Raw genomic sequence first — 18,717 nt, forward strand, 5'->3', positions numbered from 1 at the left:
TTGAAAAGAAAATGAAGCTGCTTGAGGTTCCTTGATCCCTATTCCTGTTACCTCCCATCCACTTTCTGTTCCCTGCCTTGATTTCTTTCCTTCCCTGTCCTTATAATCTATGATCCAGGGTCGAGGATAGTCTGGGCACGGTGGTGGTGGATAGAGGTGTGGTGTGTGTGTGTATATCTAAACTACAGCGTCAGCAGTGCTGTAAGCAGGAGTTCAAACTACAACTACCACCAGACTTAAAAATATGCCCGTCCATTTAGACAGATTGGGGGTGGGAGGAAACCTGGGGACACTGGTAGAGGGAAGCTAACATTGACGTTGGAACATTGTACACCTGAAACTTAAATATAAATAAACATGCAAATCACAGTGCCTTAATATTTAAAATTTTTTTCAGTGTCCAAAACACTTAAAAGAGAAGGACTGCTGCATTGAAAAGAAACAGTATCAATTTCACCCATTAGCCACTTGAAGCAAAAAGAAAGCTAAAAACAAAAATTCAGCCATGAGGAGTTGTTTTTTTTTTAGTATGTTTAGCATATTTAGGGTCATATGATGAAACTTTGCATCTTAGGAATTAAGTAGGTCTTTTATGTTTGTTCCTGGGTAGAATTGAGAGTATCTTCAGCAAGTGTGAAATGGATATAATGGCTAGAGAGAAATCCATACTTATGCAAATGAGAAAGATTCTGTATCAAAGCGAATTTTGACTCTTTTGATGATAGGCTTTTTTCCCTCTGGAGAAGCCCGCGTTTATACTTAAGCTTGTATTTCTTTCTCTTCTCTCACGTGTCTCTAAGTTAATGTCTTTCAGTGAAACTTTTCCTTCACTCAAAAAAAAAAAATTAAATTGGTGATAACTTATGTAAAATTAAGTTTTTCAGTAGGCATAATTTTTATAAAAACTATTATTTTTCTTATTGATGAGTTTTATTCTAATGCTTAATTTTAAATGATTGCTTGAAGTAGTGCATTTTATATGATATTCTAAATATATAAGCTAAAATATGCATACATATTCACATAATTTTTATGTAGTTTCTTTCAAAAGCTATATATATTTATAAATATCTTCCTTTAATTTCCTCTGTTATATGTGGCATAAGAGAATAAATGCTGACATTTTCTATTTTCTGATAACCAAACCTGCCACATCTTGTAACGCTAAAATTATTCATTTCAAAGGATAATCACAAGTGCTTACTTATTACATAGTTCAACTTTAGTTTTACAAATACCATGGAATATAATTCCATGATCTTGATCACTGTTTCCATGATAAAATGTTCTGCATTTTAATTTTGGGCACCAGAAATGTTTGTTTTTACTCAGTGAGACCCGAGATTTCTTTTAGTAGCAATTTTAGCAGGTAAATTTAGGCATTTTCTCTAGGAGTTTATAGATTTCTGAGGTCTGTAAAGTTTTAAATAAGATGTGGTTTCTCAACAGTGGGATAGAAAAGCTATTTGTGAGCACTCATAGACTAGGTTCCTAGTAGGAATTGATTCTCTTGGAAGACTGATCTGCTGTTTTCTATGGTCAATACAGCTATGGATCAGAGGAGAAAGGAGCCTCGTTTTATGTTGGCCGGACTTTGTAAAGGAAACTTGGCCTCTTTCTCCCTCCCCCCCCCATCTTTTTATTGAATCATAATGAGAGGCACAGTTACAAATTTGTTTGTAATTGGGTTTCAGTCATACTTGCACCAGTGTACATTTCCCTCTACCAATGAACTGTGACTTCTTTCTGTCCGACATTAGTTTCTCATATAATAATATAGTTTATGCATCCTCAGTAGTTTTACAATAACAGATTAGGAGTGAATAAGATACCGTGGCATAACAGGTTAAAACCTATTTTTATTAGATGTGGGAAAACCTGTTTTAAAACAATAAAGAATCTTGTTGCTTTAATGGTCCGTTACGGACCATTAAATTTAATTAAATTTAATAGGTAATGAGTATGTAGTCTCATGTAATATTTTTGCCATGTGGTATTTCTTACAATAGGTTTCTAAGAAATGATTTTATATTCCAGAATTTTCCAAGGTTTTATTATGTGTGTGATTATGGTGATTACGGTCCTCCCGTAGTTCATCGATTTGCTTGAGCGGGCCCATTAACGTCTCCATCATGAGACTTGTTGTTACTGTGTTTGGCATATCGAATACATCACGGGTAGCTATTAGATGAAAATAATTTTATATTTGACTTTTCCCCCTGGCATCTCTCCATATTCTTTAAAAGGATCTAAGTTCATATATTTGGTTAATTTTATTTTTATTTACTTACATAATTCCTATATAATTACATATATCAATTTTATACATATAGCACTGTAGCACTGTCCTCCCATTGTTCATCAGTTTTCTAGAGCGGGCACCAGTAACGTCTCCATTGTGAGACTTGTTACTGTTTTTGGGATATCAAATACATCACGGGGAGCTTGCCAGGCTCTGCCATGTGGGCAAGATACTCTCGGTAGCTTGCCAGGCTCTTCGAGAGGGGTGGAGGAATCGAACCCAGGCTGCATGCAAGGCAAATGCCCTACCAGCTGTGCTATTCTCTGGCCCTCATAATTTTTATATTTACCTACATAATTTTAATTGTTTTATTATTTACAATAGTATCAAAGTCATTGATTTACAGTTGTAGTGCTTCTTACTACACCAGTGTTTGAAGATCTGTCCCTACCCCTTCCCACCACAGAAGCCCCCTTAGTTTCCAGTTCAGTTGAAGAAATGACCTCTATCTTTTTTTATTAGGATTGTCACAATGGAATTTTATGGAAAGAATGATCTTACGTTGGGAATATTTTTAGAGAGATACTGTTTCAGGTAAGAACAAATTTTGTCTTTTTTTTCTATTTATGCATTTTTGATGCCCAGAATTTTATATTTTAGCACCGACCTAAGTTGTATATGTCAAATATTGTCTACTTTTTCTTCTTTTTTTTTTTTTTTTTTTGCTTCATTTGGTCACACCTGGCGATGCATGGGGGTTACTTATGGCTTTGCACTCAGGAATTACTCCTGGCGGTGCTGAGGGGACCATATGGGATGCTGGGGATCGAACCTGGGTTGGTCTTGTGCAAGGCACATTCCCTACTAGCTGTACTATTGCTCCAGCCCCTGCTACTTTTTCTTATCTGAACCCAGGGTGCTGTACTGTTAGCACCCTGGGTTCAGATAAGAAAAAGTACGGCTGAGGCACCTGGGATGCTTTATCTCGGCCAAATCTTTTCTAGTCTAATTGCTCTTCGACTGAAAAGACTTTTCTTTCTTTCTTTCTTTCTTTCTTTCTTTCTTTCTTTCTTTCTTTCTCTTTCCTTCCTTTCTCTTTCTTTCTCTTTCTCTTTCCCTCCCTCCCTCCCTCCCTCCCTCCCTCCCTCCCTCCCTCCCTTCCTTCCTTCTTTCTCTTTCTCACTTTTTCTTTCTCTTTCTTTCTCCCTCCCTCCCTCCCTTCCTTCCTTCTTTCTCTTTCTCACTTTTTCTTTCTCTTTCTTTCTCCCTCCCTCCCTCCCTCCCTCCCTCCCTCCCTCCCTCCCTTCCTTCCTTCCTTCCTTCCTTCCTTCCTTCCTTCCTTCCTTCCTTCCTTCCTTCCTTCAGGTGGGTACTGGATGTATCGGTTTATGGTGTCAGATGAGTGGCCAGAGAAGCTTTGAAATGAGCTTTTGGTTTAAAAGTTTTAGTACTTTCACTCATGTGAAGAGCAAGTGATTTCATCCTTAGATGACCCTTTGCAGTTAAAACGTGCTCCAGAAATGTGAGGGGTTTTAATGAGCACTATGAGAGGGTTTTTAAAGTCTTCAGCAAGTCGAAGATTGTCCCCAAGTGGAAACGGCACCTCGTGCTGTAGCTGAAGATCTGATGTTCAGCTGCAGGCTTCAGGCATGTGCCGTGCCCTGCAGAGACTGTCACCTGCTTACTGTGAGTCTCTGGAGAATGCTGTGCTTGCCCTGCAGTGTTTTTCTTAGTAGACACTGCGCCGGGCATTGTTCTGTGGTTTTCTGGCTAATGAGAGGACTTGTTTCTGTTAAAGGCCTTCTTACCAGTGTCCTAGCATGTTCTGCGATACCCCAATGGTGCACCACATTCGACGCTTTGTTCATGGCCAAGGCTGTGTACAGATAATCCTGAAGGAACTAGACTCTCCTGTACCTGGATATCAACATACAATCCTCACCTATTCCTGGTGCAGAATCTGTAAGCAGGTAAGTATTCCCTGTTTCTATAGTTTTTCATAAGATACCATTTATTTTCCCTTTCTTTCTCTCTTTCCCTCCCTCCCACCTTTTTTCCCTCCCTCCCTCCCTGCCTCCCTCCTTTCTTCCCTATTTTTGGGCCACACCTGCCTGTCCTTGGAGCTCCATGTTCTGAGATCACTCCTGGTAGGACACAGGGACCTTATGTGTCCCTGGCGGGGCTTGGGGGAATGATATGCTATCCTGGGTGGGAGTCACACCTGGACCAGCCACTTGCAAAGCAAGCACCTTACCTGCTGAAAAGACAAGTTATTTGTATAGCTCTTTCAGGAGCAGAAGAATGGTCTGTATTATTTTATCTGTCATTAAACTCTCTACTTTCCAGATCTGTATTTTTGTTTATTTTACAATTGCTTATTAGTTTTTTCTTATTTAAGTGTGTAAGGATAAGTTGTTGATTTTTGTAAATGTTCAGCATAAAGTGTAAGGTAGGGAAAAAGAGTTATGTTTACAGGGATTTAGATTTCCATAGTTTCCCATTAGTATTTTGTGCTAAAATTCTCCACTATATATCAGCTGTTATTTTCCAAAACAGGATATGATTACAACTGAGTTGGAATAAACTGCATATTTAATTGTTTTGGAGATTTTATTTTAGTATTTACTAGTCATTGTTAAGTATAGATACCTTGTCCAATAAAATATATTACAAGTTGGTTATGTTTATTCATTCAGCACACACATAAATCTTGTTCCAGGAACGTGCATTCCTAGGAACTAGGAATGATAGCAAGAAGGTCTGGCTTCTGTTCGCTTAAGTAGGAGAGAGACTAATTACAGGACTACTGGAAATTTACATAAAACGTTTCAGCATGTTTCAGTGTTTCTACTCTGTAAGAGATTTGAAGAGGACCATCATCTTTACATTCCTGAGGAAAGACCCTTATGTTCTCTTGCTGTTTTTTTTTTCTAACTCTGGAACAAATATTTAGTGTTTTTATTATGGTTCTTTTGGTGGTGGTTGTTATTTTGAGTCCATACCTGGTGGTGCTCAGGGCTTACTCCCAGCTTTGTGCTTAGAAACATCATACATGGTGCTGGGAATCAAAGCACCATGCTGGCCACATGCAAGGCAAGCGCCTTACCTTGTGTGCTATTCCTACAACCCCCAGTATTCTTTTTTAAAATTTTGTTCATTGAAAGAGTTTTCAGTGTGTATGTCAGTTCTGACTCCATTGTTCTCTTAATTGACATACTGGCATGTATTGCCAGTAAGTGTATATTGGACTTACAGATAAAATCATAGTGTGTGACTAATATGAACACCAATGGGTGAAGCAACTCAGAAGTAGTTCTTTATACAGAAATCATTTAGCCATAAAATTCTTTCCTTCAGCCATCAGTATTAGTTTGAATTTTCATCCTATAGGCTTTAGTTCCTATTTATTATTTACTTACTTATTTATTTTTGGTTTGGGGACCACACCTGGCTGTGCTCAGGGCTTACTCCTGACTCTGCTTTCTCCTCAGGGGACCATATGGGGATGCTGGGGATCAAACCCAGCCAGCAGTGTGCAAGGCAAGCACCCTACCCATTATATTATCACTCTGGTTCCCTTTAGTTCTTATTTAATTTTATGCTGTTGTATATATGATCATGTAGATTGACCATGGAATTAAATGAATAACTTAAATTTTGTCTTTAGCTGTTGTGTATTTTGGTGTATGCACTTTATTTTTGAGCTGAAGAGATAGTATAGAAAGTAAAGTGCTTGCCTTATACACAGCCAATCCCAGTTTGATCTTTAGACCCCCGAGCATCATCAGGAGTGATCCCTGAGCACGGAGCCAGGAGTAAGCTCTAAGCATGGTTGGGTGTGTACCCTAAACCTAAATAAATGCATAAAAACTCTTCTGTTGAATTTATGTTAGAAAAACGTAAAGGTTTATTACACAAAGATGAAAAATTTTGCTCAAAGGTATAGCATGTGTAAGAAATATTTGTACAAAACATTAAATTTGATATTTTTGATCATAGAAAATTGGGCAGGGACTTAGGAATTTAGTACAAATCAGTGTAAGATAAAATATATAGAAGTAATGGGGCTGGAGCGATAGCACAGCAGGTAGGGCATTTGCCTTGCACGCAGCCAACATGGCCAACACAGGTTCGATTCCCAGCATCCCATATGGTCCCCCGAGCACCGCCAGGCGTGATTCCTGAGTGCATGAGCCAGGAGTAACCCCTGAGCATCTCCGGGTGTGACCCAAAAAAATAATATATATATATATATAAAAGTAAAAAGAAACCTTTCAAATTTTTAAAAGAAATTACATTTCAAAGATAATTTAATTCCTACCACTAGTAAGAAAATGGGAGATTGGTATTCTCTTAAACTATTAGAGATTGTATGAATTAGTTTACCTTGTTTTGGAAGTCAGTGGGGCATAGAGTATCAAAAGCTGTACAAATCCTTTGGCCTACCAATTCTCTTAATACTGTATTCGAAGGAAATGATGGCTCTTTGGAAATAAGTATATCAAGAAAGTTTATCACAGCATGATCAAGTGAAAGAAAAGCATATAATGTCTTGAGTGCTCATCAAGAATGATTTGTTAAATATATACCTATATAACAGTTGAATAATCTGCTGCCCCTGCATGTCAGGTTGGACAAGATTTTATTTTTTGTTTTTGGGCCACACTGGTAATGCTCAGCACTTACTCTGTGCTCAGGGGTTACTCCTGGTAGAACAAATGAGGTGCTAGCAACCAAACCTGGGTTCGTCACATGCAAGTCAAAAACCTTGCTTGCTGTACTACCTCTCCACTCCTGGGCAAGAATATTCTGTCTGGAAAATATTTTTGATATATTGCCAAGTTAATAAAGGTACTGAAAGAAATTATTTATAAATATTATTTATAAATATACTATATATGGTATTTTAAAATAAATGTATTAGCGTATTGATGCTGGTAGTGGAATTGCTGTTCTTCCTAGCCAGCCCTCAGACTATTCTTTTTTCATCCAGTTTCAACAGAGTTTATTAGATTTTTGATAGAAAAGAAGATTTGTTTTTGAAAAGAGCTTCTGAAAGTGTGATTTGATAACGAAGACTTTATGCTGAATTTCAGGTAACACCAGTGGTTGCTCTTTCCAATGAGTCCTGGTCCATGTCATTTGCAAAATACCTTGAGCTTAGGTTTTATGGGCACCAGTACACTCGGAGAGCCAATGCCGAACCCTGCGGCCACTCCATCCATCATGATTATCACCAGTATTTCTCCTATAACCAGATGGTGGCCTCTTTCAGGTGAGAAGTTAGAGTGCATGGCACACATTCACATACTCTGTGGTTACATTCCCATGATTGCTAGATTGATGTTTTGTCGTTATTAACAGTTTGGGAGTTTGATATATGTGCGTGTATCTCTCTATCTATATTTTGGGGTGGGGGTTAGGACATTAACTAGTACACAGATAATTAGATATTCCAGACTGAACTAAGATTACTAGTTCAAAGAATGGTAGTTACCACTATGGCATTAAATTGCTAGACAATGCCTTTAGGCTCTGCCTTCAAATATAACCCACACCCACATACTTACTAGCAGTTACCACTGTCCCTCCAGATAGAGCCTCTGTTTTCCACTAAAATATTGCTATTGTAGCCTCCAACAACTTCTGCCTGGCTTGGCCTCTGTGACTTGTCTTCAACCTAGCAGTCAGAAACATCTTGTTAAATAAATGTGAGTTTTGGCCGTTCCTTTGTTCTAGGACAAATATTTGTTCCCCATAGCTCCACTGCAGTGAATGTTTTTTTTCACTCTTAGAGAAAGTCAGAAAACATTTCATTCTCTGACCCATAATGTTCTGCCTGCCCCTGCTTTCTGACCCAACTTCCTCCCACTGGCCCTTTGCAGCTCCTCTGACTTTCTCCCGGGCCCTCAGTTACTTCAAGTCGCCTTCTGCTTGAGAGGGTTGATCTTGTGCTTCTCTCTCTGAACTACACCCTTCCCAGGTCTGGTTTTCCTTAACATTGTGCAGCCCGTTGTTTAGTTCCTTCTGCACAAACTTCCTCTTATGCTTAGTGCTCCTTGTTTCCTTCTCTTGCTTTATGTTTCCTCGAACACTTGCATTTGATATATATTTCAAATATTTACTGAGGTATCTGTCACCCAAATCTTTTTTCCTGAGTCTGGGGAAAGCAATTATGGATTTTATTTAGAACTGAAAATAGAATCAGACACAAAATGGAAACATTTGTAATTGCACCCTGTTGAAGTTCTTCCTGGCGCAACTCCCTGGACACCTGGCCCTTAGTGCTTGTGGGAAAGCTCTGAGCTATTTCTTTATACCTTTCAGTTTCTTGTTGGGGGAACCACTTGTAGTTGTCCTGTGACTACTGGAAGACCTGGGAGCATGGAGACGCTGATCCCATCTAGGGCTCATGGCTCAAAGATAATCACCTCCTGGATAAGCTGGGTGGTAACATCCACGTGGGTCACAGACTGATGTCAATATGACTGAGTTTACTGGGAGGATAATGGGTTATATATCGGGGCAGAAAGGGACACATTATATGCAGATCCCAAGACAGGAAGAGGAAGATGAATTCTGTGGTCACATGGGCTAAGTGTCACGACAGGATGAATGTCACGAGGGGTCAAGAAATTTCTATGAAATAATAGAAATTCAGTTGATCATATGGTATCATATGCTGTCTTATGCAGAGATGGAACAGTGAGCTTTACAGAAGATATCACTGGTGTTGGCCTTCCCCCCCTGCTGCCAACAGTTGCAGGACCATGAAGCTATGCTAATTGTCGGGGAATGCCGGTTCCCTGGCAGCAAGCTCACTCTCCTTCAGGGCCAGTGCTCGGGGCTTTCCCACACACACAAAACAGGCCAGTTGTTCAGGGAGCTGTGCCAGGAAGAAACTCCAAGAGCACCCTAGGGCCTTTCCTGAAAAAGAGCCTTTAGCCTGAATGGAAGGACCAGGTTAGGGTACCTCCGTTAACTGGACAGTGGGAACCCTTAGGTGGGAGGAAATGCAGACTCAGGTCGAATGCTCAGGAGCTGGAAGATGACGAGTACCTCCACTAAAGCTGATTATAGGAGGGAACCCACCCCGTGTTCATAGAGGTCTACACCTAATCATTTTTGTTTTCACAGCTCAGAGAGGATAAGGGAGAAAGGATAACATGAACAAAACAAAGACCTTTCAAAATTAGGGAGGCTATTTATATGGTTGAAAGTTGTCATCAGTATTTTTGTGATTGTTTTACAGTTTAGTTGATTGTATGCTGTGCCTTTACTTAAGATATTAAAACATCTTTCTCTCTCTCGTTCTCTCTTCCTTCCTTCCTTCCTTTCTTTCTTTCTTTCTTTCTTTCTTTCTTTCTTTCTTTCTTTTCCCTTTCCTTTCCTTTCCTTTCCTTTCCTTTCTTTCTCCTTCCTTTCCTTTCCTTTCCTTTCCTTTCCTTTCCTTTCCTTTTCTTTCCTTTCCTTTCTTTCTCCTTCCTTTCCTTTCCTTTCCTTTCCTTTCCTTTCCTTTCCTTTCCTTTCCTTTCCTTTCCTTTCCTTTCTTTCTCCTTTCTTTCCTTTCCTTTCCTTTCCTTTCCTTTCCTTTCCTTTCCTTTCCTTTCCTTTCCTTTCCTTTCCTTTCCTTTCCTTTCCTTTCCTTTTTGTTTCCTAGTTATTCTCCCATTCGGCTTCTTGAAGTATGTGTTCCACTTCCAAAAATATTCATTAAACGCCAGGCCCCATTGAAAGTGTCCCTTCTTCAGGATCTGAAGGACTTCTTTCAAAAGTAAGTTTTAGTTTTCTCTGATCATCGTGTGTGTGTGTGTGTGTGTGTGTGTGTGTGTGTGTGTGTGTGTGTGTGTGTGTTGGTGGTAATGTACAAAACACCAGACTTCTTTAATCATCTTAGAAAATGTAATTTCTCTAACTGTATTACTTATATATGGTGTAAGAAAAGAGAAAGAAAAGGTAGATAATACACAAAAGTCTTGCAAAATAAGTAAAACCGTCCCTGAGAAAATAGTTGTTCTAATTTTTTTTTTTCCTTTTTGAGTATACTCGGGCGATGCACAGGGGTTTACTTTTGACTTTGCACTCAGGAATTACTCCTGGCGGTACTTGGGGAACCATAGGGGATGCTGGGGATTGAACCCTGGTTGGCCACGTGCAAGGCAAATGCCCTACCTGCTGTACTATTGCACCAGCCCAGATGTTCTAATTTTGATGTGAAACCTTTCCTTGTTTGTTCATTCTGAAAAATCATGTATGACTTTAAATTAGTTGAAGCATAATTCATGCTCTATGTGTGATGTCTACTTAGGTGAAATTTGGGCATTTGATTCAAATTTTAATTTTTGATAAAGTAATAAAATATTGTGTATGGGGGTCCCCCACCTGCTTTATTCCCGTTGTGGTGCTGGGGGGCAGCTCCCTGTGGTGCTCAGGGGACCATAGCATGCTGGGGATCAAATTCAGGGCTCCTTCACGCAAAACGTGTGCTCCAGTCCTTTGAGGCATTTCCTTGACCCTATTCTAACTTTTCTTAAGTGTTTGATATTTATTGTTAGAGTTTCACAGGTTTATCTTGCTGTTGATGAAAGACTTGCTTCTTTGAAAACCGATACATTCAGCAAAACAAGGGAAGAAAAAATGGAGGATATCTTTGCACAAAAAGAGGTAATTCATTTCTTTCACAGAATTTCCCCAAATTACCTCCCAGTGTATCAGATGTGTCTTTTGGGTTGTTTCTCGTTTTGCTGAATGAGTTTCTGTCTTTGTAGATGGAGGAAGGTGAGTTCAAGAACTGGATAGAGAAGATGCAAGCAAGGCTCATTTCTTCCTCCGTAGATACACCTCAGCAACTCCAGTCAGTCTTTGAGTCTCTCATTGCCAAGAAACAAAGTCTTTGTGAAGTGCTACAAGCTTGGAATAACAGGTGGGACTTGGGAGTCTGGTGTTTCTTTACTGTTAAGGCAGTAAAACAAAATTTCTGTTCTTCTAAGTTCTATTAATTTTTGGATATTTTGTTTTACTAACAAATTGAAACTTTCATTTTCTATCTTGACTTCCTCTTTCATTCTGTAAAATATGCCGATCTTTAGACTTTGTGAAGGTCAAAAATAATGGTGAGAATAGCTTCTAACACTATTTCACATCCTTATTAGTGTGTATGTTTACTTAATCCAGAGTAATTGAATCAGTGTTACCCTGAAGTGATGATGATCAATTTTTAGGCCAGGAATTTCAACTATGATGTGCATCTTATATCTTAATTTAAATTTGTGCTAGGGAGTATTTCTCTTTAGTAATTATTTAAATGCTCAGGTTATTGCAGAATTTACTTTTTGAACACTTGGGTTATGGTCGGCACTGAGTAAGTTTAAGATGGACAGTCACTTTTATATCCAGTCTTTTACATCCTATAATGTTTATATTGTTTCTGTCTTCTAAAAGAGGAAACCTGGTTCTAGAAGACTAAGGAGTTTGCTGAAGTTATACAGCTACTGACAGAGCTGGGCTTTGGACCCTGACCTGTTGGTCTCTAAAGCTCCATGCCTTACACTGTGCTTTGTACTCTTAGAACGTCTTGCTACCCAACCCACACCCCCCCCCAAATGCCCTATTATGGTAGTCTGATAATTTGGTTAGGAATATGAATATGATACAAATAGGGCTACGTGCAACTTTCACATCTGTTACAACCAAAGTAGGAAAATTTCATTTTAACTTTTTCAAAGCTGCACAGGAAGAACTTGTAAATATTGTTTAAAAGATGTGAGAAATAGGGGCCGGAGAGGTAGTACAGCAGGTAGAGTTTTTACCTTGCATGCGGTTGACCCGGGTTTGATCCCCAGCATCCCATATGGTCCCCCAGCACCGCCAGGAGTGATTCCTGAGTGCAGAGCCAGGAGTAACCCCTGAGCATTGCTGGGCGTGACCCAGAAAGTTAAAAAAAAAAAGTGAGATATAAAGCTATTTTTCCTTCCTTTCAATGCAGGCTGCAGGATCTCTTCCAGCAGGAGAAGGGTCGAAAGCGGCCTTCAGTTCCTCCAAGTCCTGGAAGACTGAGACAAGGGGAGGAAAGCAAGGTAATAACATGTAGTTATAACAGGTACTCTGAAAAAACTTTCATCAACCATTGGTTCATGCACTAATCTGTTTATTTTATCTTGGGTGTCATGGTTAACAGCAGTGATGAATTTTATGGTTTGGTTATACAAGATTATTGCACTGTTGGGGTCAGAGGCATAGTACAGCCAATAGGGTGCTTGCCTTACATATGAATACAGATTCCTGAGCACAGAACCAGGAGTAAACCCTAAGCACCACTGGGTATGGCTCAAAAACCAGTTACAAAAGGATTATTATGCTTTAATCACTACCAAAGTTCCCAAGACTCTACTACTGTCCTTATATAACTTCTGGTCTGTCTCTTCCTTTTTCTCCTGTTCCTCACCCCCCCTACTTTTAGGCCACTTCTTAGTGAAATCATACAGTGGCTTATCTTTCTCTGCCTTCCTTCACCAAGCATAATGCCCTCTGTCTGTCCATACCATTGCAAATGGCAGGCTTTTGTCTTTCTTTGCAGCTGTGTAGTCTTCAAAAGCCTATGTCTCTTTGCATCAGTGTCTTTGTACATAGTAGACTGAATACCCCCACGTGCTATAACTAGGTTGTGTTGAATTTCTCTTTTTTCCCTTGTGTGAGGAATCTTCATAATGTTTTCCATAATGATTGCAACACTCTTCATTTCTACCAACAGAATCCAAGGTTTCTGTTGTCTCCATGCACTCCTCAACACTTGTTTTCTCTTAGCTGTGTCATAGCTGCCCTCACAGATCTGAGGTGATGTGTTGTTTTTTTCATCTGCATCTTTCTGCTAAGGGATGGTGAATGTTTCTTCATGGGCCTGTTGGTCATCAGTGGTCTCTATGTCTTCTTTGGAAAAAAAATCTATGCAAATGCGTTGTCAGTTTTAAATCAGGTTTTTTTTTTTTTTTAACTTTAATGAGTAAAAAGTAAACTTTTTTACTTTCACTTTTTCCTTTGTATAGTTTGGACATTAACCCTTTGGTGGATGTATGGTGTGCAAAATATCTTTTTCCATGTAGTGAAATGTCTGTTCATTTTGGCACAGGTTGCTTTGTAGTATAAAGGCTTTTTTATTTAACGTAATCCCATTTGTTCATTCTCGCTTTTAGTTTGTTTCCCTTGGAGTCACTTCCCCAAATATGTCTCTGTAGCTAATGTTAAGGAACTTACTGCTTATGTTTTGTTGTTTTGTTTTGGGGCCACAACTGGCGATGCTCAGGGTTTGGTCCTGGCTTACTCCTGGCAGGGCTGAGGAAATCATATCCAATGCTCAGGATCAAACCCGGGTCCTCTACGTGTAAGGCACGTGCCTTACCACTGTACTATCTCTCCAGCTTATGTCTTCTGATACATACTATCTGACTTTAGGTCTTAGATTCAAGTCTTTAAATCATTTTGAATCAAATCGTATATATTTTTATGTTTAAATGTGATTTTAATATTTTTCATAAGAATAGTGTTTTCTTCTCTACAGATAGGTGCGATAGATGCATCTCCACGCAATGTTTCTCCAGGACTTCAAAATGGAGAAAAAGGTTGGTCTTTGAAGTTGGTAACCACCATTGGACTTAAGGAATTTCTTAGTCTCTAAGTTCTTTTGAACCGCCAATTTTGAGATTTTTTTTCAGATGCATTTATTCGTAGACTTTAATTCTTTCCCATAGAGCATTTCTGCCCTGTCAGCTTTAGATGATCCTAAAGTACAAGGCAAGAAGATGAATTTGTATAGAGAAACGCATGATAAAGAGAGAAGGCTGCTGTTAGGAAAATAAAGAGAAAAGAGGAAATTATATTTTTGTTTTGCTTGTTCTGAAGGTAGCTTCCAGATTTTACTGAAAAAGTCTTGGGAAGTTTATGTTTTTATGTCACTGAAATTTTTTCTAAGCTTGATTTGTCTTTCACAATATTTCCTTGAATAATTTAGTGTCATCATAGAAAATAAATAAGGGCATTTACTTAGATTCTCTTTGTAGAACAAGAGCTTAAATTGTAATTTTTCCCCTGAGAATGTGATTCTTCCCCCTGCTAACCCCTGCCCAACTGTGTCTTAATTTCATTTCCTATTAGGTAAACTAAAACTTAAGTAAGCAGTTGAAAGACTGGGTAGTAGTCAATCTTGGTTGACCATTATGGTTCTAACACTGTTGTAACATAAGGTCACAAAAAAGTCCAAAGACCTATGTGGAATATGGAAAAATCTGTAAAATTGCATGCCTAATGAAATATATATATATATATATATATATATATTTTATTTATTTTATTTTTTTTTGGCTCACACCCAGCCATGCACAGGGTTTACTCCTGACTCCGCACTCAGGAATTGCTCCTAGTGGTGCTCAGGGGACCATGTCGGATGCTGGGAATCGAACCGGGTTGGCCACGTGCAAGGCAAATGCCCTACCCTCTGTACTATCGCTCCAGCCCTGACCTAGATAATTTTTAAGAAGCTAAAAATCTTTTTTTTTTAGTTTACTCGTAAAAATTAAGAGTTGGCATTTTAAAAACATGACCAGTTGGAAGTAAGGGACTTACCGTTTGAATGGCTTTTTTGTTTCTTATTTTTCTTTAGAGGACCGCTTCTTGACTACATTGTCCAGTCAGAGTTCCACCAGCTCTTCCCACCTCCAGCTGCCCACTCCCCCCGAAATCACACCTGAGCAGTCAGCCGGCCTGCCCGCAGACCTCGATACCGCCAGCAGTTGTGAAGGTACACATCAGCCACACAGGCTCCATGTCTCCCAGAAAAGTGCTGCTAATGCTTTGACATTTTAATGTTGAGAATTTGGGGCAAGTGCTCTTTTACTGTCCCCATACTAGGCGAGTTCTAAAGCCAAGTGTTGTATTTGCAGCCCTTTTCGGCCTGTACGTTTTACCTCTCACTAATTCAGTTGTGCCTGACGTGGAAGTGTCTGAGCAACCAAGTGTGATTAAGCTTCATCTGCGTTTTGGCAGGGACAGTTACGTTTCTATGTCCCCCAAAGCACATGTGAGTTGCCATGCACGGAAGTAAGAGGGATTGCAGCTGTGTTTCCCCAAACAGTGTCTGTTTCACTATTAATAAATGTATGCCTGCCCTTCCTCTGATTAAGCAGTTAACTATTTCGACTTCTAAATTGCACTAAAGCTCAGATGAATCACGTTGTGCAAATTGAGTTGCCATAGCGACATGAATAGCTGTGGCCAGGTTCGCACAGGCAGAGAGAACATCCTGTCTGCTGCCCAGCTCCTGAGATCCCAATTAGCCATCAATTGTAGGATGGTCTCAATTTCAGAGATATTAAAACTTTTTTTTTTTCTTAAAGGGGGATGAGAGGGAATCTTCTTGAAGTCAGTGCTGTTGTATTTTACTATTATTTCCTTTTCATCCTATGTGAGTCATTATTCCTAGATCAGAAATCTTCATTGTTAATTGGCAGTGAATACTGTCCGTGTCTCAAAAAGGAAAAGAACTAAAGCTGAAACTTTATACTTTTGTGAATGTTTTCTGCATATTAAAATTTAAGTGAAATCTTATTTGTCGTAGATGTGTTTGATGGACATTTGTTGGGATCCACAGACAGTCAGGTGAAGGAAAAATCAACTATGAAAGCCATCTTTGCAAATTTGCTTCCAGGAAATAGCTATAACCCTATTCCATTTCCTTTGTAAGTATAAAAACTGTTTCTTGTTGGGTTATTTATTTTCACTAAATTTAAAAAAATCAACAAGTTTACTCTGTAGATATTTAAAATATGGCTGTAAATGTATTTGTCCTAACTTATGCTTTATCATAGTAAAGAGATGTACTTTGTCCCAATAAAATGTATAGAACATGTAAAATTTTATAGTAGATAAGTAGAACACTAATGTTGCTCAGTTTTTAAGATTTCTGATTCTCAAATAACTACATGTATACATTTTTGAAGATATACTATTACATCTGCTATCTCTCCAGCCTCAAGGATCTTTGTTCTTGGGATTTTTCAATCAATACTGAATTATTATTATTATTATTATTATTATTATTTAGTATTTGGTGTTTGAGGATGTAGGATTAACATTAACAAGAAAAAAGACAAAAACAAGAGTTTACAGTTGGGATAAAATAAGATAGAGAGTCATAGTTTGTGATACTGTCTGTTAGGGCATGAGAAGGTTTGTTTTTTTTTACTTCAAACTCAAATATAGTCTAAGGTGGCCTGGGTTATGGTCCTTCCTGTTTCATGGCCTTGACTTTTCTTCTTAGTTACTCCTACTCGTTGCTCTCAAAAACACACACACACACACACACACACACACACACACACACACAAAATCCTTTACCAGACCCTCCTCTAACTCCTTGTCCTTACCAAGTTAGCTCTTGCTTCTTTCAAGATTCCCTAATGCACTTACCACAGAAAATGTTATTTGTAGGATTTATCACACTATACTGTAAACTCTCCCATGCCAGTGCTTTTCACAGCTGTGTTGTTTTGTGCATGTTAGATGTTTAGCAGTAGATTCTCCACATACTGTGTTTCTGATGCTTTACGATCACAATCACGGTCATCCTGTTGTTTGTTGCCTCGAGCAGGCCCCAGTAACGTCTCCTTCGCCCTAGCCCTGAGATTTTTAAAAAAGTGCCATATTCAAGGCTCTTTCAGGGTTAGGAGAATGAGACCCATCATTGTTACTGGTATTTGGCATATTGGGTACCCCATGGGGAGTTTGCCAGACTCTGCCGTGTGGGCAGGTTACATTCGGTAGCCCGCCAGGTTGTCCAAAGTAAGAATGAGATAATAAGGTATCAAGCGACCGCAAATGCTTTACATGCTCAGTAAATAACACTTGCACAAATGAATAAATGTGTTCCTAGGTAGGATAGAGTGGAAGTGGGGGAGCACGATTTGGGTTGAAATCACCCCATTGAGTTTCTGTGCGATCAAAGAGTGACTGGTTTATGTCATTTATTATGGAACTATTTGTACATCTCCACATTTTCTGGAAAACACCTACAAGATATTTTCTTTTAAGAAAAAGATTTTTCATGTACCTGCTGTTTCTTGTAAAACCTTTCTGAGATTAACATGGGCCCGAGATCTTGGCCATGTGAGAAGTTTTGTAGAGAAATTTAGTTCCAAGGCATTCTGATTTGACAATTGATGCTGATTTGTTTTCAGTTGTCTTTCTGTTTATGTCCTTTCCTTGCCTGTCTTGTTCAAGTTCTTCATATATTTGGTTTATATTCTTAACATTTTGCAGCATTTCACTAATTGTAAATTGCCCCATGATTTACTTATATGTCTCAATGGTATACTGTATGAGGTTTTCTGCTAATTTTGTGCTTCTGAATTTATTTGCTTTTGAATTTTCGAACAGTGATCCAGATAAACACTACTTAATGTATGAACATGAACGAGTGCCCATTGCAGTCTGTGAGAAGGAGCCTAGTTCCATCATTGCTTTTGCTCTCAGGTATGGTTTTTCTCATATATGGTTTTATCTTTATTCTTTATGTTTGTTTATTAATTACCATATTGTTGAAATCTTTCACATAGAGCAGGGGAAAATGAATAATTAAAAGCAAACACACACACATATATATATATACTCTAATATATATATATACATATATATACACACATACATACATACATACATATACACATACACAGAGACACTCTGGGTATGATAATTTGTTCTTTTTGTAATTGTGCCCTTTACCCAAACAATAAAATGATTCTTAAGCAGGTTCCTAGTAGCTAAATCAAGTAGATAAGTTATTATGTAGTGATCCTTATATCCTATAACTATTTTCTCTCTTATGTGTATCCACTTAACCTTTTATATTTTCTACACAATTCTTAGAATATTTCTGTGTAATATTATCTAAACATCTCTCTTTTTTTTTTTTGTACTCTTTATTCTTTTCCTTCCCGCTTCCCACACATACCAGGTAAAGTTTTCTTAATTAGAGTAATGCTTTTCTAGTGTCTTAACCCATAGACTTTTCTGACTTTTAATTTACATGTGTGAATTTATCATGTGTCTTTAAAGAACACTCCTCTCTTGAAATATTGATATGTCTAAAGAACAAAACCTTTCCATCTGAATGATATCTTGGAAGTGATGGGACTTAGTTTAAATAAAATCTGGAATGTTTAAACTTTTTCTGGGCCAGAGAAATAGCTGAGAGGAGTGAGTGCCTGAACTGCATGCAGAAGGCTCTAGTTCTAAGCCTGCCACCATACAGTTCCTGAGCAACTTCAGGAGTGATCCCTGAGCACAGAGCCAGGAGAAGTGCCCAGCACCCTGGGGTGTGGTTTCTCCTACAAGAAATTGAACTTTTTGCAGGGAGAGGGAGGTGATAGTCCAGTAGATAGGGCATTTGCCTTGCATACAGCCAACCAAGGTTCAATTCCCAGCATCCC

The 18,717-nt window shown here is 38.7% G+C and overlaps 1 protein-coding gene across 1 annotated transcript in view; it reads left to right on the forward strand.

Annotated features, from left to right (window-relative positions):
• The window catches only part of PIKFYVE (phosphoinositide kinase, FYVE-type zinc finger containing), a 102,894-nt gene that overhangs the window by 68,360 nt on the left and 15,817 nt on the right, over nt 1-18,717 (forward strand). Inside the window, exons 22-32 of the mRNA XM_056111650.1 lie at nt 2,765-2,836; nt 4,041-4,212; nt 7,339-7,517; nt 9,903-10,016; nt 10,798-10,906; nt 11,011-11,165; nt 12,228-12,318; nt 13,797-13,857; nt 14,895-15,032; nt 15,849-15,969; nt 17,666-17,761. Coding sequence (XP_055967625.1) covers nt 2,765-2,836; nt 4,041-4,212; nt 7,339-7,517; nt 9,903-10,016; nt 10,798-10,906; nt 11,011-11,165; nt 12,228-12,318; nt 13,797-13,857; nt 14,895-15,032; nt 15,849-15,969; nt 17,666-17,761 — 1,308 coding nt within the window. The remainder of the gene's footprint in view (nt 1-2,764; nt 2,837-4,040; nt 4,213-7,338; nt 7,518-9,902; nt 10,017-10,797; nt 10,907-11,010; nt 11,166-12,227; nt 12,319-13,796; nt 13,858-14,894; nt 15,033-15,848; nt 15,970-17,665; nt 17,762-18,717) is intronic.

Source organism: Sorex fumeus, unplaced genomic scaffold (assembly GCF_029834395.1).
Source record: "Sorex fumeus unplaced genomic scaffold, SorFum_2.1 ptg000014l, whole genome shotgun sequence".
Classification (NCBI taxonomy): Eukaryota; Metazoa; Chordata; class Mammalia; order Eulipotyphla; family Soricidae; genus Sorex; species Sorex fumeus.